The 19,066-nt window shown below is 38.9% G+C and overlaps 1 protein-coding gene across 1 annotated transcript in view; it reads left to right on the plus strand.

Annotated features, from left to right (window-relative positions):
- Positions 1 to 19,066, plus strand: part of LOC128936447 (ras and Rab interactor 3-like) — a 153,231-nt gene that overhangs the window by 52,516 nt on the left and 81,649 nt on the right. The window contains exons 7-12 of the mRNA XM_054275382.1: positions 674 to 748; positions 1,732 to 1,757; positions 2,446 to 2,499; positions 3,550 to 3,635; positions 8,241 to 8,410; positions 10,339 to 10,483. Of these exons, the coding sequence (XP_054131357.1) occupies positions 674 to 748; positions 1,732 to 1,757; positions 2,446 to 2,499; positions 3,550 to 3,635; positions 8,241 to 8,410; positions 10,339 to 10,483 (556 nt within the window). The remainder of the gene's footprint in view (positions 1 to 673; positions 749 to 1,731; positions 1,758 to 2,445; positions 2,500 to 3,549; positions 3,636 to 8,240; positions 8,411 to 10,338; positions 10,484 to 19,066) is intronic.

Here is a 19,066-nt window from a genome sequence, read left to right on the forward strand (position 1 = left end):
AGTTCAGTTGCTTACAATTTAGAGGTTAAAAAAAGGACAAAATCACAGACAAAAATGGCATTGTGAATAACCTCAAAGATTGGAAAGACTATACAAATGCTTTACAAATAGTGAGTATTTCTAAAAAGTTCAGCTGTGGTGTCAGCACTCTGAACATGGAGCATACAGAGGAAACTGGTCCTAATACAGTCCTGTGCTTACGATCAACTGATCGTTGGCATCTTCTGATCCTTCCTGGTACTGATGACAGTCAAAGAATCAGTACACAAGCATGAGATTTGTTCCATTTGCTCAATAGACGATTAAATTGTTTATCATATTTTTTCAGGTAGTAAGTCCAGTATATCCACAGGCACAAGGAACAATTGATTTACTGTAGTACAATGAATTTTACTTTACAATGGCAATTATGACCAAATCAAGTATCATTAGTAAGAAAGGTATTTCAATAATGGAAGTTTCTGTAATATTTTTATTACTGATGCCTATTATAGATCCATTGTCTAACAAATTGGTGGATGGTAATGGTAGTGTAGAACTGCATTTTTCAGAATTGTTGCTAGTAATAATAATTATTCTGCTCACACACCTAAGTTATTTTAAGATGGGGGCTATTGTTTGTCTGTTTCTGAAATCCCATATTTTTGTTGGCTGAAGGTGTGGTGTTTTTCAGGTGGTTTGTCTCACCCAGTGGGCTGTGTTCAGGGATTCTGTGTACTACACAATATCAGTGATTGTACTTATTGTGGTAAGTAGCTCTCTTATCAGTTACTGTGTTTCATTGCTTGAATTTTTGGTGGACCAGCCTGCTCACTATACACACTGGCAAATAATTATTTTCCTTGCTAGTTGTAGTGGCATCTGGAAGTGAGAGCTGAGCTCCACAATGTTGTATAAATACGAAAATTTCATACAGCCTTGTGGAATAGGTGCCCACCATGTCCATCAGTGTCCATTCATTTTGTCCCTAGGGTTTGTAAGGTTCTGCAGGCTAGTAGGATACTGTTGTGCAGTGCAGATAGCACTCTCCTCAGACCAAGGAGACTGCTTGATGTGGAGATGAAAAATTTTGAGCTACTCATCTATTTTAAATAGAGAAGGTGGCTGTTTCTTGCTTCTACACAGTAATTTTATTTCTGATTCTGGCTAAGTTTTTCCATGTAGAGCACAGGTGAGATACCACTTTGTTCATCTAGAGCAGAACAGTAGGTCCTGAATGTACACATTAATGTGTCTGGTGGCAAGGCAGGGAAGAATCCACTTAGTCTGTATTTTGTAATACAAGCAGATCATTAGCTGTGTATTCAGTACCAGCAGTTACACAGGATGGAGTAAAATCTGTATAACCACTTGATCCAAGAGAAGTAAAATGCCTGCTGTTCTGCTACAACTGGTCGAGCTGTTAGAAGGACTCAAGAGTTAAGTTTTTTTTTGAATAAGTGACTTTGCTGTCATTTGCACAGCATAGCATGTAGGTACATGAGTGCATATCTGTCTTTCACATGCTTGCACCATTCCCTTAATAGTTCTTAAAATAGCCACTGACAGGGATCCGGGTCTTGCTCACAAGGTTTGTGTTTTGTGAGCAGCACAATCCATACAGTGGAAGTTCTGGTTAGAAAGGGTCAGAACTTGAGTAGATCTGTCTAGACATAGCAGATATTTGTGAAGAAATATGACAGTTTTTTGAGATAGTCAATTTATGTGTTTCCTTTTTTCCCCCTCTTCTAGTTCATATATGATGAGAAAATAGAATGGTAAGTTGTGTCAATTATTCCATGTGGTCCTGTATTTGCCATGAGGCTCACCAGTAAATAGAGTTGTAGTGTAATTGACTTTCATTCCTCACACTGAGTATGAGCTGGATTGAACACTTAAGAAATCCTATGTGTTTGGTTTGGGCTTAGTTTTTATGATGGTCATGGAAAACTGAAAGAAAATGTCAGAACCAGGAAACATCAAGGAAGTACATGGGCTCTGTGTGGGGCCCCAAGATCCCATGTGCAGAGAGGGTAACCAAAACTCTTATGCTCTGATTCTGACTGCTAACATTTGTGGGGATGCTGGGTGTTCCAATGAGCCCTCTAAAGGGAGTCCTAGTGGAGGATCATAGGCATCTTCTCACAGTGCTCTGAGTGCCTGGCCTGTGCTTCAGCACTGAATTGCAAAAGGCCTTGGTGTTATGATGCTCTTAGGGTAGCTGTGGTTTCAATCTGCATAGCACATTTCTGAAATACATACATTGCAGTTTATTTGCATGTTTATTGAAACTTGAGAGTTTGCTTCTCCTCTCATTCTGCTGAGACACCATCTAATCTTAATGATGTGAGTCCTGTGTGCACAAATGTGACTTGTACCAGATGTTTAAGACACACTCCTACATAAAACTTGTCAAGCATACAGCTGTTGCAATGGACTTCTAACCCTTCTTTCTGTCTTTTTGAGGTGGGAAAGCCTTGTACTCATCATTATGTATTCATTCTACATACTTATCATGAAGTAAGTACTTCTCCTTACTGTACCCTTTTGATAACTGACCATCGTTCTTTTGGTCTTGTTTTTTCCTTGGCCTTCCTGTCTGAGGGCAATACAGCCAGTCATGTTTCTGTGTTAGATCTGTTGGGTTTTATGCTTAGTCAATTTAATTCTAGGTTTGAGCTTAATCATCAGCAAATACTTTCATGCATCCTTTTCATAGTGCACAGAGGTAAAGCGGCTTTCAGAAAAAGTTGAGAAATGTCATTTATATGAAGGTATATAAAAAGTTGGCGGGGTGCTCTGGATTGTAAACACACATGTCAGCTCTTACACATATTTTGTACTCCCTGGAGAATGAGATTAAGGAACATTAGAGTGCTAAGCATGTATTTGTCTTCAGACCATCTCATACCAGGTTGTTTACTGACATCTTCTGTTGTGTCCCTGCCTCTGACAGGAGAGTCAGAGGTCTCACTGTTACTGCAGGTGTCTGTGAGTCCCCCCTTCTATTGCAGATTGCTTAGACTTGCATCCTTTGGTGCCCTTCCCTCACAAATCACCCTGTTGGAACTCCCTTTTCTCCTACACCAAGTCTTAGCAGAGTCACTGACAGCCCTCTTAGGTCCCACCCTAGTGCTAAAATAGATGTATTCTGTCTTTAGAAGGGTATGGTCAGCAGTCCCAGAAATGCTCAAGAGCCCTCCCACAGGGTTCACAGTACTGAAAGAAACAGTGCGGTGATTTGTGAGCTGATGCAGGAGGAAAGAAGCTGCTGTATAGTGAATGTCCTGGCTCCAAAATGGACAGCTCCAGTGTTGTGCCTTCACTGAATCTGCTCCAGTGCCTTTCTGCAGTTTGCTCTATGTCATGAGAGATAGGTGCAGTCCTTGCTTTCCTATCAGCTTGCCACTGAGTTGGACAGTCCTTTCTCTTCACTTCCTATTAATTGTCAGAGAACATGTGTCTAGGCTTTACTGCTTGCCTGCGTAAGTTGTTCTCAGATGGTTTTAAAGTTTGCTGAGAAAATGCAAAAATCCAGCCTTTTTAGAGACCTTTTCTTTGCACTTTCAGGTACAACGTGAGGATGCAAAATTTCTTCACCCTTAAAAGCAAGAATGTTGGAAATGGTGACACAGTCAACAATGAGCTGGAAGATGGTAATAAATGTTATGCCTCTAGTTGTGATGACCCATCCATTCCATTACTATGGAAAGGTAAGGCTGAGCAGACAGGACTTGGAAAAAGAGTAGTTCACAGGATATCCTTTTTTGTTTCTTTTATGCAGATCAAAACAGTGTCACTTCTCAATTGTAAGCAGGGTTAACTGGATAATTCAGTAGTTTCAATGTCACATTAAAAAAAACTTTTTCTATGTTCTGAAAACAAGCTGCTTTGCACATTGGCAATTTTGCTCCATTTTATCTCCTGTTCAGTGATGAGCTACAACATTGTGAAAGAAATACTTTTTTTTACCAAGAAGAAAGCAGTTTTCACTTCAAAATTAGTTTGGAATGAGAAGTTGTGATGTGGATGTTGAAGGAAAGGACACGGGCAGATCACTGGGCAAGAGACATGTTGAGTTCAGATCCTCAGAAGACTGGTTTTCACATGCTTAATAGTCTGTATACATCACCAGACACATATGTAAAATTGAAAAATGCGGGTTCTTTGCTATTTGTGCCCTTGTCATAAAGGAAAGATGATATACAGCTTGTGGTACTGAAAGTAAGCAAAAATACCTGGGTATTTTTGGCTTGTTTTCTAAGCCTGTTTTTATCTGTCTTATCTCTCTTCTCTTCCATTCTCTCTTTTCTCTGTAGAGCAAAATCATTCCACTTTTTCCAAGTACAAACCATGTAACTTAGTGAGCACTTGGGCTGCTCTTAACAAGTGAGGTCTCCTCACTTTGTTCTTTGCACACATTTCCCATCCTAGGAGGCTGAGCTCATCAGCAATGTTGGTAGCATTGGAAAGATCCCCACAAATAATACTAAACAGGAATTTAGAGAATCCTGCTCTGGGATTTCTTTAAGGTAGATATTGGTAGGTATACCTGCCATAAGGTAGATACAGGTTTATTCAGTGACAGCACACTTCTGCTCTGGTCCTAGATAAGGTGTTTAGACAATAATAATGTAAAATTATTTCTCATAGGACATGGTGGTGCCTTTGAAATACTTTCATCTCATTTTATAATGAACTTTTGGGAGCATTGGCTCTGATATACTGAGGTCTGTCACTTGCACGTGGATTTGTGTCCATGCAAGGTTCCACAAATGCTTCCTGTATTCAAGTGGAGACATGGGAGAAGGATGATCCAGTTAAACACCATAGATAGTAGTTGTTTATACTTTTGAGGAATTTTTTGGGTTCTGATGTCATCTCCCAGTAGGCTCTCCTCTCTAGCCCTTGCGGAAAAGAGACAATAGCACAGACTACTTGCCTGTGTGTCTGTTTCCTTTTCAAGGAAATGTGTAGATTATTGAATGCTTGTGAAGAATGTGCAGGAAAAAAAGCAAGAAAGCTCCAGTAGCAGCTGTGCGCATCAGATTTCTTTTCTGATTTTGCCTCAAAGAGGCACTGATACTGCAGTTTCAGTCAGATTCCCTTTGCCTTCTCCAGCACCCATTACACAAATACATGCTGCACAATTGTTCAAAGAGCCAGAGTGTAGATACTGTCACAGGCAAACCTGCCTGAGAAAGTACAGAAAGAAGAGATTAAGGATTTGGAGTGAGCAGTGGGAGGGGAGGATGGCAGTGTTAGCCTAACTGCTTTATGTGTCAAGATGCTGTCCTAGAAAATTGTCACATGGCTGCCTCCAGCTTCTTCCCTCCTGTTCTCTCAAAATATGCCATGACCCATCAGTGACTCCCTCTTAGCTGACACAAGCTGGCTTCACTGCATTTTCCCCAGCAGCAGCTTTCAGATAGGAGCACTGCTAATAGCAAGGGGAGAACTGGAGCTGGCCTCTGCCTTGCACTGCTGAACAGTTTGAGGATCCACCCAGAAACCTCCCTTGGCTTCACCAAGGTGTAGGTTTGACCTTAATCTGAATTTCCACAGGAGGAAAGCCTGATTACTTCCCCTGGAGGAGCAGTTGCTTTGGGTGACGAACTTTGCTTTTAGCAAGGATAGTCTGTTGCTTGGGATGCAGGTGAAAGGTGTAACCCTGTAAAGCTCTTTAATGCTTGTAAGTTTCATTATTTTCAAGAGCTTCCTGTGGTACAATATAAAACCTTTCATCACTCAAGTTTCAGAAAGAAAAAGGAGGTATTTTCACGATAAGAAAAATTTCATTTCAAGGGTGAGTTCTGCACACGCAGGTAAAGGCAAACTACATGTACTTTGTGAATGTTGCTCCAATTTTCAAAGTGCAAATGTGTACTACCCTTGACTTTTATTGTGTTGACCCAAATTTCCACCAGGTGGCATGGTTTGACCCCTGCCTGAAACCAGAAATTTGGACAAAAGCAGGTTTCTGAGGGACTGGCTTTCAGAGCTAAAGTCATCAAGAAGCTTTCTGTCGATTTTGACAGGGCTGTTAGTGCTGAACCTTGGGTGGTGAGCAGTAAGTTTGTTGGAAAGAAAAGCTCTTCTCAGTAGAGTTTTTTTCTTAAGGATTATCACTAAGGAGAAGTGCAAAAGGCTTTTCTCCTTTTCACATTTCTTAAAACTTTTAGATGTAGTCCATACTATATGGGGCTAAGGTATGTTGTTTTTTATAGGCATAGGGAGTCAAACTGAAAATAATGAATATAATAAGAGCAATGTGCTACAGCAAGCCAGAATAGCTGCAGTACTTAAATATATATTTAGTATGAGGTATTCTACAGCAGCCCTGAGTTTTTAATTATGATACTTTTCTCAAAGGTGAGTGTTTGCTCACTCTCTTCATAGGGCTCTAAGAAACAGTTTCAGAGTAACTTCAGTGATCCCATGTTTTTTCTGTCACAGTAAGATGAAGCATTTTGGTTAATTCTCTGGAGGAACTCACTTGGGAACAGTTAATCTGATGAGACTGTTAATATCAGGCCCTTTTGTCCCTGCCAGCATTGCTGTCAAACATTATTTTTCTTTAGCTAAAGCAAATGTTGAGTTTGTGGTTGAGTCCTATTCTGTGAGGACTGATTCCTAGGAATCCTGTCTGGCTGAATATTCCTTCACAGGAAAGCTTCTACACTCCAAGAGTCACTGGAGTGGATGTGCTCCTTATTTGTGTTATCAGCCACAGTACTCAGCAAGGTTAATTTGGTGCAGATGTTGGGATAGAGGAGGAGAACTGCTCCTTTCCATTTAGCAAATGTAAAATTGCCCCTAGTTCTATTCTGTATGAGAGATGTTAAGCTGCAAGGCAGACTCCAGAGTGGATTCTTTGCATAGGGTGCATTTCTTTGTGAAACCAGGGATCTTCTATTTATGACACTTCAGGTGACCCCAGTGTACTCACTGAAACAAGGCAAGACCCTCAAATGCTTGGAAGGGTGAAAGTTAGAGATGTTTATTGGTGATTTACAGGCTTACTGTTTTTTTTTTTGTTGAATCATTATGGAAAATGTATTTCTTCAACTGCAGCTGTGCTAGAAGATGCTTGAGACAGCAAAGCCTTTTTTTGCATGATGTGACTTAGATGCATGCATGGATCCAGTATTCCTGGAAAACAAAAATATTTCAACACTGTAACAATGCAAAAGAGTAACAATATAGGCTTCTGCGTGTTTAGAACAGGTCCATTTAATTCCATTGTTTGAGTTTGAATGTTTTCTTAGATTTCCTTTGCTTCCTGACTGGAACCATGCACTAATTATCTTTCACTTCTACCTTCTAAATTCTCCTCCTCTTCCTAATGTAAGTAACAATACAAAAGGGGAGGGAGAGGGGGAGGCCAAGCAAAGCAAAGCAGAAAACAAGCAGCAAAGAATTTTTTTCTGTACATTCTATGTAATAATTAATATTTATTTTAGTTATGTATCTATTTCCCGCCCTGCTTTCTAACACCACATGGGTATGTCTCCTGTCTGCTGAGCCTTGCTCTGCTTGATTTGTGTAGTCTGTAGCATTTGTGAGAATATTGGTTTGTTGGTGAGCTCCTAAAGTCCTTGCTTGTACTTGTGTTGATTCCCAATAAAATTTTGTCTCTACGTGTTCTTAACATGGTAGAATTTTGTTAACTTCGTCATCTTGGTACGGGTTCCTTTGTATTAACGAAGGCTTACTGTGTTAGTTAGAACTGTAGATTTGTTCTTGACGATCTTTGTCATAATTTCAAATTTTTCTTGTGAGAGATACTGGTAGTATTCTGTGAAGGTGAAGATTTCCAGAAGGAGTGAGAGAGGCATTAGGGCCTTCTGCATGTGCAACACCTTGATCCAATGGAACAGCTTTAGAGGTTCAGGAGTGCTGTCTACACTGCCACAGCTCAAACACTTCTAGAGAAAGGGTACAAAACTCTTGTGGAACATAAGCAAATAAAACTGGTACTACAGTATGAACAGCTGGGAAAAAACTGCTCCCACCAATCTGACAGTGGCTTGGAGGCTGCCTTAGTAGAGTGAAATCCCTTTCCAGCATGTGATCTTAAGAAAGCACACAACTGATGAGGAGAATCACCAGGCTGCAGAAATATCTAAAGAAAGCCACTCATAAATTCTGGCATTCAGATAAATGTTTCCCCCACCTGAGCCTGAAAAGACCCAGCTCTGGATGGTGGGATGTGTGGTAGGGTCAGTTCCACTGCTAACTCTGTCCATTGTGATCATTAGTGAAGGGGATACAGCAGTATGGCAAAAACAGTGTTGTGATGGTGGATGAGATAATCTGCTCCAGTCCTCCCAAATACCGGTTCCCTGAAGCTGGATTACGGATTATGATCACAAATAAGTTTGGACCACGCACCAGGATGCGGATGGCGAGCCGGCTCATCATTAACGAGGTACGTTCATTAGGAAAACAGAGAATGACCATGAGGCAGAGGGGTTACCAAAGAGCTGTGTTCATAGTGACCCTGGAATTCAGATTCTCCCATGTTCCTATAGTTGGGATAGAACTATGTCTTTCTCAAGCAACTGTATGAGAACAAATCTGAAGATTGATTCCCAGCTGGTGATGTTGCCTGTTTTAATGGGAGGGCAGTCAAAAAGGAGGGACTTTTTGTTTACTTCAGTGTGTGTGTGCATATGTGCACATTTAGATTTTATTTATAGCAGAAGAATTGGTTTTGATTATTGCAGAAGTGGTTAGGTTAAGAAAGGATAATGGACAAGGCAACCAAAAATTTTAAAAACTGCTCTTGTATTATTAACACTTCAGGATTCCTTCAGAGATTTACCTACCTCTTTAGTATTCACTGTAGTCCTCAACTCAAAATAAAAATGGAACAAAATATTTTCATGAGGGAAATTTGCCCTGGATGGTTTCAGTTCCCTCTTACTTGATACGTTGCCATGAGTGTATATTGCTTGTTCCGTACCCTGCAACTGAAGTGGCAGGACTTGGCAAGTGTGGCTGTTCTGAACTTGCTGAAGCACTAGGAGTGAAATCTTTGGCCTACCTACCCTGGGTTTTATGAAGGCAGGATTTTTTAGTTTGCTCCCACAATATCAAATATGAGAGGTATTTACTCTGGCAAGTAAATAGATTTCAGCCAGCCTTATGAATTCCACAATAGAAGAAAGCATCATTAATATATTTGTAACAAAAATCCAGTTTGATGGTAAAATAGTGAAAGGTGTTATGGTCAGGAGTAGAAGATCAGACAGGACATATGGCAGTAGTTGACTTTGTAATCCTTGAAGTCAATTCATTGATCAGAGAAAAGTTCTTAATGGCTGTGTGGGTAGAAAGCTGATACTTGGCCCTTTAAACATCTGCAAAAAACATTCTCTAAACTTGAGCATTTTGGATGTATGGTCTTGTGTATTCTCACTTACATATTCACAAGCTTTGCAAAATACTCAGATAGGATTTTTCTCTATTTTTCACTAGAGTATATTGATACTGCTTTCAGAAATTTTTTTGAATCTTTTGCAGTTACTTTATTTTTCAAGGCATTTCAGAGCACTTTTTAGGAATTTGCTATTTGGCAGGAAAAGAGAACACTTTTCAACTCTGCATTACCTCATCTAATGAATTAAAATAATATTTTTATAAAAGTAAGAACTTTAGTAAGTAAGTAAAAGTAAGAATGTTGGATGGAATGTTCCATCTAACATTCTCCAGTGCATGAGTGGGTATATATACTCATGTTTAAAACCTGTCCTTGTAGTTGTTTTACTGTGGGTTGGAACTGCAGCAGTTCTTGTACATGTCTGCAGGGCCAATTATGAGCTTCATGTACTCAGACAAAGGCAATAAGGATTAGTCTTCCTTTTGAAATTAAAAATAGGAAAAATTACCTCAGTGAATGGAGTTGAGAAGGAGGAAGAACAGAAGAGTTGGATCTGAGAAGGAGAGCTCCTGGATAATGAGTCATTCATAACCCAACACTCTAATTGTGCAGAGGTGTCTTGAGTGTTACATTTAATTATGGTGCTATTGCTGGTGTGAGTGGGAACTGTTGAGTGAGAAGTGCTTTAGAATACCCCATTGGTTCAAACATGGGTGGAACAACAAATGTTACAACATTCTCCATCATGGCTTGGAAGACTCCTGCCAGTAATTTTGAAGTGGATGGTTAACCTGGTGAAGCCTGATGCCTGCTGAAGATAGGTAGGCCACTGACAGGTTTGTTGTTGACCAAAAGGAAAGCTTTGAGGAGAAACTTCATGGCTCATGTGACTGGGACTGGACAGAGAGCAAAATTCAGATGTTACCGAGTAAATACTTTCTGAACTGTGGCAGTTTTGTGTTTTGACACTGCAGCGCCAGCGGTTAATCCAATCTGCCAATGGCTCAAGCAAAGCACTTCAGAACAGGAGACAGGAGAATATTGAAAATGGAAACATCCCTGTGGGGAACCAAGAAGAGGAGAATGAACAGGACAGTCTAACTCCATTTTCAGTGCCAGGTAAGGCTTACTTTCTAGATGTTTATAGTCCTGAAAAAGAAGGTAATTAAAATGCTAAATGCTGGGATGTAGAAAGACAACATATGTGGGGAGAGAGGAGGAAAGAGGCCGGTTTGGCTATCTGAAGGATGGATTTGCTGACAGTAAAACTGGGCTGGAGGCTGGGTGACAAAAAGCAGATCTTTGGAAAGTGTTTTCCAGTCATTATGGACAGCCATGGTAGAAGTGCTGATTTGCCAGAGGTGAAGGGAAAACAGGAAAGAGAAGTTTACACTGAAACATGTCAGAATGACCTGATGAATACTTCAAAATTACTACAAATAATTTTGAAGTCAGCAGTTAATAATGACTTGCTGGAAATTGCTAAGCTAGATGCACCATGGTGTATAAATTTATAATAAATTGTTCTAGGGACTGTAGTGAGGGAGGCTTCTTGGATGAAGAGTAAAAATATTTAGGGAGAGAGAGAGTGTTTAAAATTGCTATAATAGCTGTATGCAAAAGTATTCACCTTTTAAAATTTTTTGGAAATTCTTTGGTGTAAAGGGCTGTCTATAACCAATGTCTTGTGCTGGTGCCCTTGGCACATTGCAGGTTGACTCCTGCCCAAATGCTTTGGAGATTAGACAGCAGAGATTAGATCAGCTCTTACAGACATGTAGCCTGTCACATAATTACTGTTTAACGTAAGAATTGCTTGGCAGGGATAAACACCACATCCAGTGAAAAAGAAGAATTCTCCATGTTATATCTAATTTCTTAGTGATCCCATTGCTTCAGTGGCTGTCGTTGTAGAAGAGATGTTTGTGATTGAACCAACATTGAAGCATACTGTGTGAAGATCAGATGATACTGTATGTTTTCCTGTTTTACTGTGCTCCCACAGGAGCTTCTTGCATGGATTGGAGTGAAGAATGGAAGCAAACGAATTCAATGAAGATAGGCCCATTAGATGAGCTTCTGGTCATTCATGAGATAGTGAAAAAAAGTATTTTTATTGTGTGGTGAACTAACAGGATCCAAGTCAGCAATATGCTTGTGCACATGAGCATGTTAATAATAAGAGTAGTAGTAATAATAATAATAACAACAGAAACTAATAAACAGCTCTTGAAAAGGAAAAAGGTCTCCACAAACCATCTAAACATCATGGAATCCTAGAATCATTAAGGTTGGGAAGACCCTCTGAGATCATTGAGTGCAGGCATTAACCCAGCACTGTCGTGTCCACCGCTAACCCAAGTTAGAGAGACAGTGATTCCACTGCTTCCATCAGCACTCTGCTCCAAACCTTGACCACCCTTGCCTCTGTTGGCAAAGAAGACTTTTAAACTGAGATGGTTTGTAACAAGTTCTTGGATAGAAGTTTTGATTAGGGTAGTGCAATCATGCATTTCTTCTTACTTTCCCGGCAGCTTTTTTATGAATAAAACATAGGTAAATTCCAGATAAGAGCTTCCTGAGTGTGTGACATTCACAATAGACAAAATGCTTTGAACTAAAGAGGGAGTTATTAGTTATGTCACTGGTCCTCTTTAAGTGCATTTTTTCTGCATTTTTGAGAAAGTCTTTAAAGATAAAATGAGGTTTAACAGGCCAGAGTGGAACCACTGGTGATTCAATTCATACTGAATGGAGCAAAACTTCAACATGAGCTCAAGAGAGTTGCATAAAACTGAATAAGTGGTTGCATAAAATCCTCATCATTACCTTCAGGTATAATCACTCCTCTTGTCTGGGGTGGATTATCCATTGGTTGGATTCTCATTGCTCAACTCATGTGTTCTGGCTGAGAATTCTTTCGTTATGCTTTCCAAAGCACTACTTTAATGAGTTTGGTGAAATTGTGAGGACCCAGCATCACGTTTTGTTGTTGTTTAAGTACTGTGGCGCAATCAGTAACCTAAAAATATCTGGACATTGAAAACTGGCTTCAGGGAAAAGGTAGCTTGCAGAGAGTGTCCAAGAATCCCCTCTGGTCTTCTTTGATTTATTTTCGGTCTGGGAATAAGACACATACATTTTCTAAAGATCAGAAGTTCATGTATTTTTTCAGTACTGGAAAGTGCTCTCTGAAGAATAGGCTTTCACTTTTCAATATGACTTTTCAATTCAGTTGGTTGTGGTGTCCTAGGTAAAAAATCCACTCTTGTATTTCAGGAGCTGCAGCTGCAATGGCTGTGTGTTGGCAGAACCCCTATTTTGTGCTGTTTTGTAGTCACATTCTTCAGCCTAATTTGGGATTTTACTTTCTTCAAATTGCGTATTCTAGATACTTTTGCAAGAGAAGTTTGTGGTTTTTTCTGAAACAGAAGTATGAAGTTTCATCTCTGAATTAGTTTAATCTGATGACAAATTATTATTTCTCATCTCAAAATGCATCTTTTACATTTTGTTCTTTTTTTATCCTTTGTCAACAGGAGTGCTCAGCAAAAAGTGTAGGGCTTTAGCAAGCAAAAATAGAGAATATGGTTGTTACATGAGAAGAGCCTCATGTATCCCCTTTGTCAAACATCCAGAGAGATTCACTCCTGGGTGTGGGTGTGGTTCAGAACCATCCTGAAAAAGGAGACAACATACAGTTTTTATGGAAACTGCATATGATATCATTCAAACAGCCTTTGCCTTTGGTTTCTGTGTGGGAAAAACACATTATCTTTAGAAGAGGAATTTCTTTCTTGACCTAACCTTTAGATGTTGATGATTATCTCCCAAGAGAAAGGCTCATTTGAAGCTTTACAATGTGATTACTCTACAGTTGTTTGAAAACAGGTCTTAAACTTTAAAAACACACCCCACAGATCAGAATAAAATAGGACAAAACTGGGCAGGCATATGATGACAACAAAATGGTGTGTTAAAGCCCTTGCATAGCTCCGTGGTCTTTTAGAGCCCAGACTCAGAAAAGCACTTCTGTGCAGCTCTTAATGGATGCTTAAATCCCTTCCATTGTCACATGTTCAGCACCCTTTAAAATACTCTGTGATCTCAGCTCCTGATCATTTCACAGGAATGAAGAACTACTTCTCTTACAGAACTGGAGCATGGATGCTTTATATAAGTCATGATGGTGTTAGCTAAAACAGGAATAATAATTCATTGAGCTAAAATGAGATGGCAATAAAGGAGATTAGCAATCCTATCCATTTTTGTTTGGATCCAAAATACAAAAATAACATGTGGGATAGAAGCATCTACTAAAAACATGTAAAATGTTTGTACTTGGTCAAAACAAACATTTATCTCAATATTCTGACTCCAGCCATGATTTCATGAAGAAGCCTGGGGAAGAGTGAGACAGGACAAGTTGATGTTCAGCTGTTTTCACTTCAAGGAACTTCTTGGTCTGGATGTAAAATTGTGATCTAAAATTCCTTAGTGTGTTTCTTCTTCATTAACCTAATGTTAATGTCTAATTATCATTGAATCTTTGCAAACATTTAACACCCACAACATCCTTTGGGAAGGAGCTTCATGATTTTGTGAAGAACCTTTTACTTACTTTGAACCTGGCTCCTACTCACTTCACTTGATGTCTTCCTTTATTGGAAACACAGTGGACAAGGCAAACTAGGTGCACCTCGCTTGAGCACTCAGGAGGCTGTAGCTCTTTGTTAGACAGCAAGGTTAAAACATACAGAATAAACCAGGCCAAAATCCAGACAATTCTAACAAGATATGGGGGGTACCTCTGTTCAGTTGCATCTTACTTTTATTGAATGTTGTCTTGTGTAAACCTATGGTAACTCTGAGAGTAAAGATCATTTCTGTGTACTGGAGCAAATTCTTTTTTGTTAGACCAGTTTTCTCTGTACCAAAAAATGTGTATTCAAGAGAAGATTATTGGCATAAATCCAAATATTCAAAAAGTGGTAAAGGCACAGGCTGAAAATAGAAATCTGAGTTGTTTTGGACAGATTTCACGGTCTGGAATTTGGAACTTGTATTCTGGAAAATGAAACTTCCGAGAAGAGTATCAGTAGGTTGAAAAATAGTCTGTTTTGGATGAGGATGAGAAGTAAAACCTTGGTATTTTCCAAAGGAAGAAAAAATCTCCAAAGGTCTGTTGCAGGAGAGCTGCAATAAAAATATTTTATTATGTCTGCTGCCTACTTGGAAGCCTCTTTGGGTACTGTTTTACACACTACATAGCCTATTTCTAGTGTGCTCATACAGAGAATCTCTTGCCTCCACAATTTATACGTTATTTGCAGAGCTGGAATCAGTAAGAATTTTCCAAGAAGGTGGAGAGTCAGCTGCTGTGTTAATTTTCCTAATGAAGAATTGAAAGCCATTTTCTAACATTTTTTTTTTATTATTTTGCAACAGATACTTTTTTGTGGAAAATAATCCTGTTGGAAAATTCACACTAGATCTAGTTTGTTGTATCTGCTTCATTTTTTTTCTCTGTTGTGTACCATACTTGGGAGAAAAATTTGTATTTCTCTGTTGTGTTTTGGATACTGGACATGACTGGAAACTAATTAAGTTTTCAGATTGTCTAATTTACTTACATTGAAGTTTTCCAATCAGTCTGAACTCTGATGAACAGCATTTTCTAAACAGAAATTTACTTGCTGTCTGGGTTATTACAAAGTTCCTAGTTTAGAGGCATATGTATTACTTTTACACGCTTTTGGGTTGAGAATTGACTTGATATTGATAATAATATGTGGGTGTAAATTCATCTTTGTAAATACAAAGCTTAATTAGAACCAAGGGCACAGGTGTTTGGAAAATCATTTTTAATTGGAGAAAAAACATGTTGAGATTTTTTTGTTTGGTTGGTTGAGTTTTGTCCTTCCCAAATGAAAAAATGATAGAGAGATTTAAAAAGATAAAAAAGGAATTAAAAAAATTAAAAATTAAGTGAAGCATGAAAAAAGTTTGCAGCAGTAATCTTCTTAGGCAAGCCTGGATGTGCCTCATTTCTACCTTAAGTTTACCATTAACAAAAAATCCCTGGAAAAACAGCAATCAGTAGGAAACTTCAGGAAGCCTTTCTCATTTCAATTAGACAATACCTTTCCCAGTTTTCAAGTGACCTTAAGAGATTTATAGGAATTCACAAACATACTGTTATGAAGCTCCTGTGTGCCAGTTAGATTCATGCCTTTCAGAGATGTTATATTTTTTTGGATCAGTCATTGCTTTGTGTAAGGAGATGCTTCTTTCACTTGGGAAGCTTTAGGCATGTTCTGAAGTAAGTCATGTTTGGAGCTGAGATCTGTGCTTGGCTGGCATGCTTTTAAAGGGAAAGCCAAGTGGAAAAGCAGTCAAATTTAACTAGCTACAGTAACTTAGATGTGATTCCTGATGGTGTAGTTACAGGCTCCACTCTGTTTAAACTTGAAAAAGTGTTTTCTCTGCAGCTTATTTACTAGGACATGTGGACTGCCGGCACTGTGTGCCTTTGGAAGTTCTGTTTCAGACTAGCTCTAGCTTGGTCCCCTGGATAAAATGCCCATTATTACTTGGAGCACTTTTAATTTTGTACCTCTGGTTCTGCTGGTGTGATTCAAGGCTGCTCCATGTTGCAGACTAAAATTGCAAACCAAAAAACACTTAGTGGGGGTCAATCAGTGTATTTACTTCAAGATTACACTTCTGGTCTAAAGGTAAACACAAATGTCATTTCACACTTTTATATTGAGCTCCTCTCAGCTGCCTGATAGTGTTGCAAATAGGACTCTATTTTTTTCTGTAGAAAGTGTTTTTCTCTAGCTCCTTAAGGAAATACTTGTTTCTTCTCAGTGCTGTGATATGTGTTGCTGGCTTTGTGCAGCAGGACGCACTATCTGTATGTGAAAGTAATTACTGTGAGCATAACATCTGGAAAGATGACTAGCCCAGGAATGTGTTGAAAATTAGCAGAGCCCTTTGTTGTAGGGCTGCCACTTTGTTTTCAGAAACATTGTAATCAAGCTGTTTTGTAATGATACTTCTCTGAAATACTTGGCATGCTTGGCTTCCAAATATCTGTGGAAACAGAAAAAATGGATGTATGAAGTAGTGAAAACAACTCCTTGCAAACAACCCCTCATCTTGTTTTACCGCAGAGTGTTGTGAACAGAATGTAGACCAGTGTTGCTTTCTGTAATAATATTCTGTAATATTATTTCATTATTGGGAGGGGAGAAGGATGCAAAATGCACTTTTCCTCAGTTGTGTGGGTTGCTGCAGGAACCTTTAAACCCAGGGCTCACAGGAGTGGGTGGTACCACTGTAAAACAACTGTGCTGGGGTCTTGTAATGGGACAGAACAGTGGTGTAATGAATAATGGCCTAAATGGGAATGATAATTTTCTTCCTTGCAGATGTACTAGGGAGCTACTCAAGAGTTGTAAAACAATTTGTCATGAGCTATTAAGCATACTTCACTGTAAAATCTTTATCATTAAATATTTTTAATTGTTATTTTAGAGTGGGTGGTCAAAACCAAAACAACAGAACAGCAAAAGTACTTTCAAAAGAACTAAAAAAAATACTTTGCATCTTCTAGCTGTGTATTGATTGTGCACTCATCTAAGCTAGGTGAAATAAAGTCATCAGTTTCCTGAAAAAATTAAGTCCACTTCATTGAGGTTGCTGCTAAATGTACTTGAAAGTCCTAAAAAACTGCCAAGTTACAGCATAGGAGTAGACTTCTTTAGCCTATGTGCCATGCAAGTTCATGATCCAGAACAGTAGGAGCTGAATGAGAAGGCCTGAGGTAAAACCAAGACCAACTATACTGAAGGCTTATATAAAAGCTTATAAAAGCTAGAAAACCAAAACATGAAAGAGAAGCCAGTGCAGAATGTGTCAAGTAAGCTGCTTTGGCCATGGTGGTTCCAAAGTATTACAGGCTAACTGCAAATGGCCACTGGGCTTCTCTTGTTAACCCAGCAAACCCCAGAATGACACACTGCTCTTCCCCAAAGTCTCAAGCCTGTTGCCATGTAATGAATGCAAATATCACTCCCACAAACTATCTAGCTAAGCAATTTCAACTCAAGACGTTGTGTGAGGAAAACATCACCACTAATAGAGCCAGGAATTTTAATCTGACAGACATCCATTCAAACTCAGCAAAGATAATGGAAAGGCAAGCCCTCCTCCACTAGTAATTAGGTTTTCTTGGAAATGAACAAACAGAGCTGTGCCAGTGGTAAGGCACTACACATTCTCAGTTAAGCATTTGTTTGAGTAATTCAGGATGCTAATCAGGATCCCAGACAAGATGTATTCCCCAGCAGAGACTCTATTTGTTCTTAAGGCAGTTCTGTTTCTTTTATTTATGTTACTGAAAAGAGAAAAGGCGCTGCCTATGTGTAGCAACACCAAAGTCAGTCAAATTACACCCACACAGGTCAGAATTGGATCTACATTTTTTTCAATCAGTCATCCACTGACCCTGTGTTTGGGATTATGTGCTGAGGATGTTACTGGCCTAGGCCAAGCTGACTTGTTGGACTATGAACCAAGCTGAGCAACTTTAGTACACAGAGTAAAAATTAACTCTCTAGGAGTCTTTAAGTAATCCAAACTGTAACAAATTAAGCAGGAGCAGGTATAAACCACCGTAGGATATTTTGTAAAATAGTTACAGCCTTGTTAAAAACTAAAGAGAGAAGTGAGCCAAGAAGTGTCTTTTCCTGGACAGAACAGGCAATAGATAACTGTTTTTAAAAAATCTGTGCAGAAGTATACATAAGCAGAGAGAAAAAGATCTTCCCTGTAAAATCTGTAATAGATCCTCAGTGACATGTGAAAGTCTAGAATTAGAAATGACCCTGGGACACTTGAGTAGTTTTATGCATTAGGAGTTCCACAGCCACAAGCTATAACTGGGACGAAAGAGCAAAGCTTAGTCTAAGATTTTCTGCGGAGTTTAAGGCATCTCAAGTTAAAAAGCTATTTCATAACTCAAGCAAGAAAATACAGTTCTAGAATGTATACAAAAATAAGTTAATAAAGACATTTGGATTCAAACTAAACTAGGAAGTAGCCTCATAAATGATAAAAGTATTATGAATTTTAAAATGATAAATATTTAATTTCATTGCAACCTGGTGCACATTGGTCGAGATGGCTGAGTTCAATCCAATTAAAATCACACAACAATTCCTGTTAAACACATCTTAAATCCCAAAGTCTTTGCTGAAAGAAAATTACTGGTGAAATTGATAGGAGCTAGTTAGTAAATGTTCTTTATAATGTAGCTAAATAACGTTGCTGAAAGATGTACCTGATTATTTCCTTCAATGTGATCAATGATTTTATTCAAAACAGCATATTTTAGTAGATCTCAAGCATAGAATCATGAGTTAATGATGGAAATACAATGGAAAGAAAGCCCAAGCTAAAATGGCCACGATGTTGGTTGTGATACTCTCACTCAGCCTGAGAGACAAATTTGTCATCCTGCTTGAAGGATGCCTCGTGAACTGTATGAATAGTCCCCCATTTACTTATGGCCCAGTTATAAAATAGTTTTGTTTTATGTATTGAGATTACATTTGCAGTACTGTAAATTTTAAACAAATGGCAAGGTGTGTACCAATCTTCAGCGATGACAGTTCTTGGGTATTTCTCACCAGC

This window comes from Melozone crissalis, unplaced genomic scaffold, assembly GCF_028551555.1.
Source record: "Melozone crissalis strain CALT ecotype California unplaced genomic scaffold, PUWL_Pcris_2 ptg000018l_1, whole genome shotgun sequence".
Classification (NCBI taxonomy): Eukaryota; Metazoa; Chordata; class Aves; order Passeriformes; family Passerellidae; genus Melozone; species Melozone crissalis.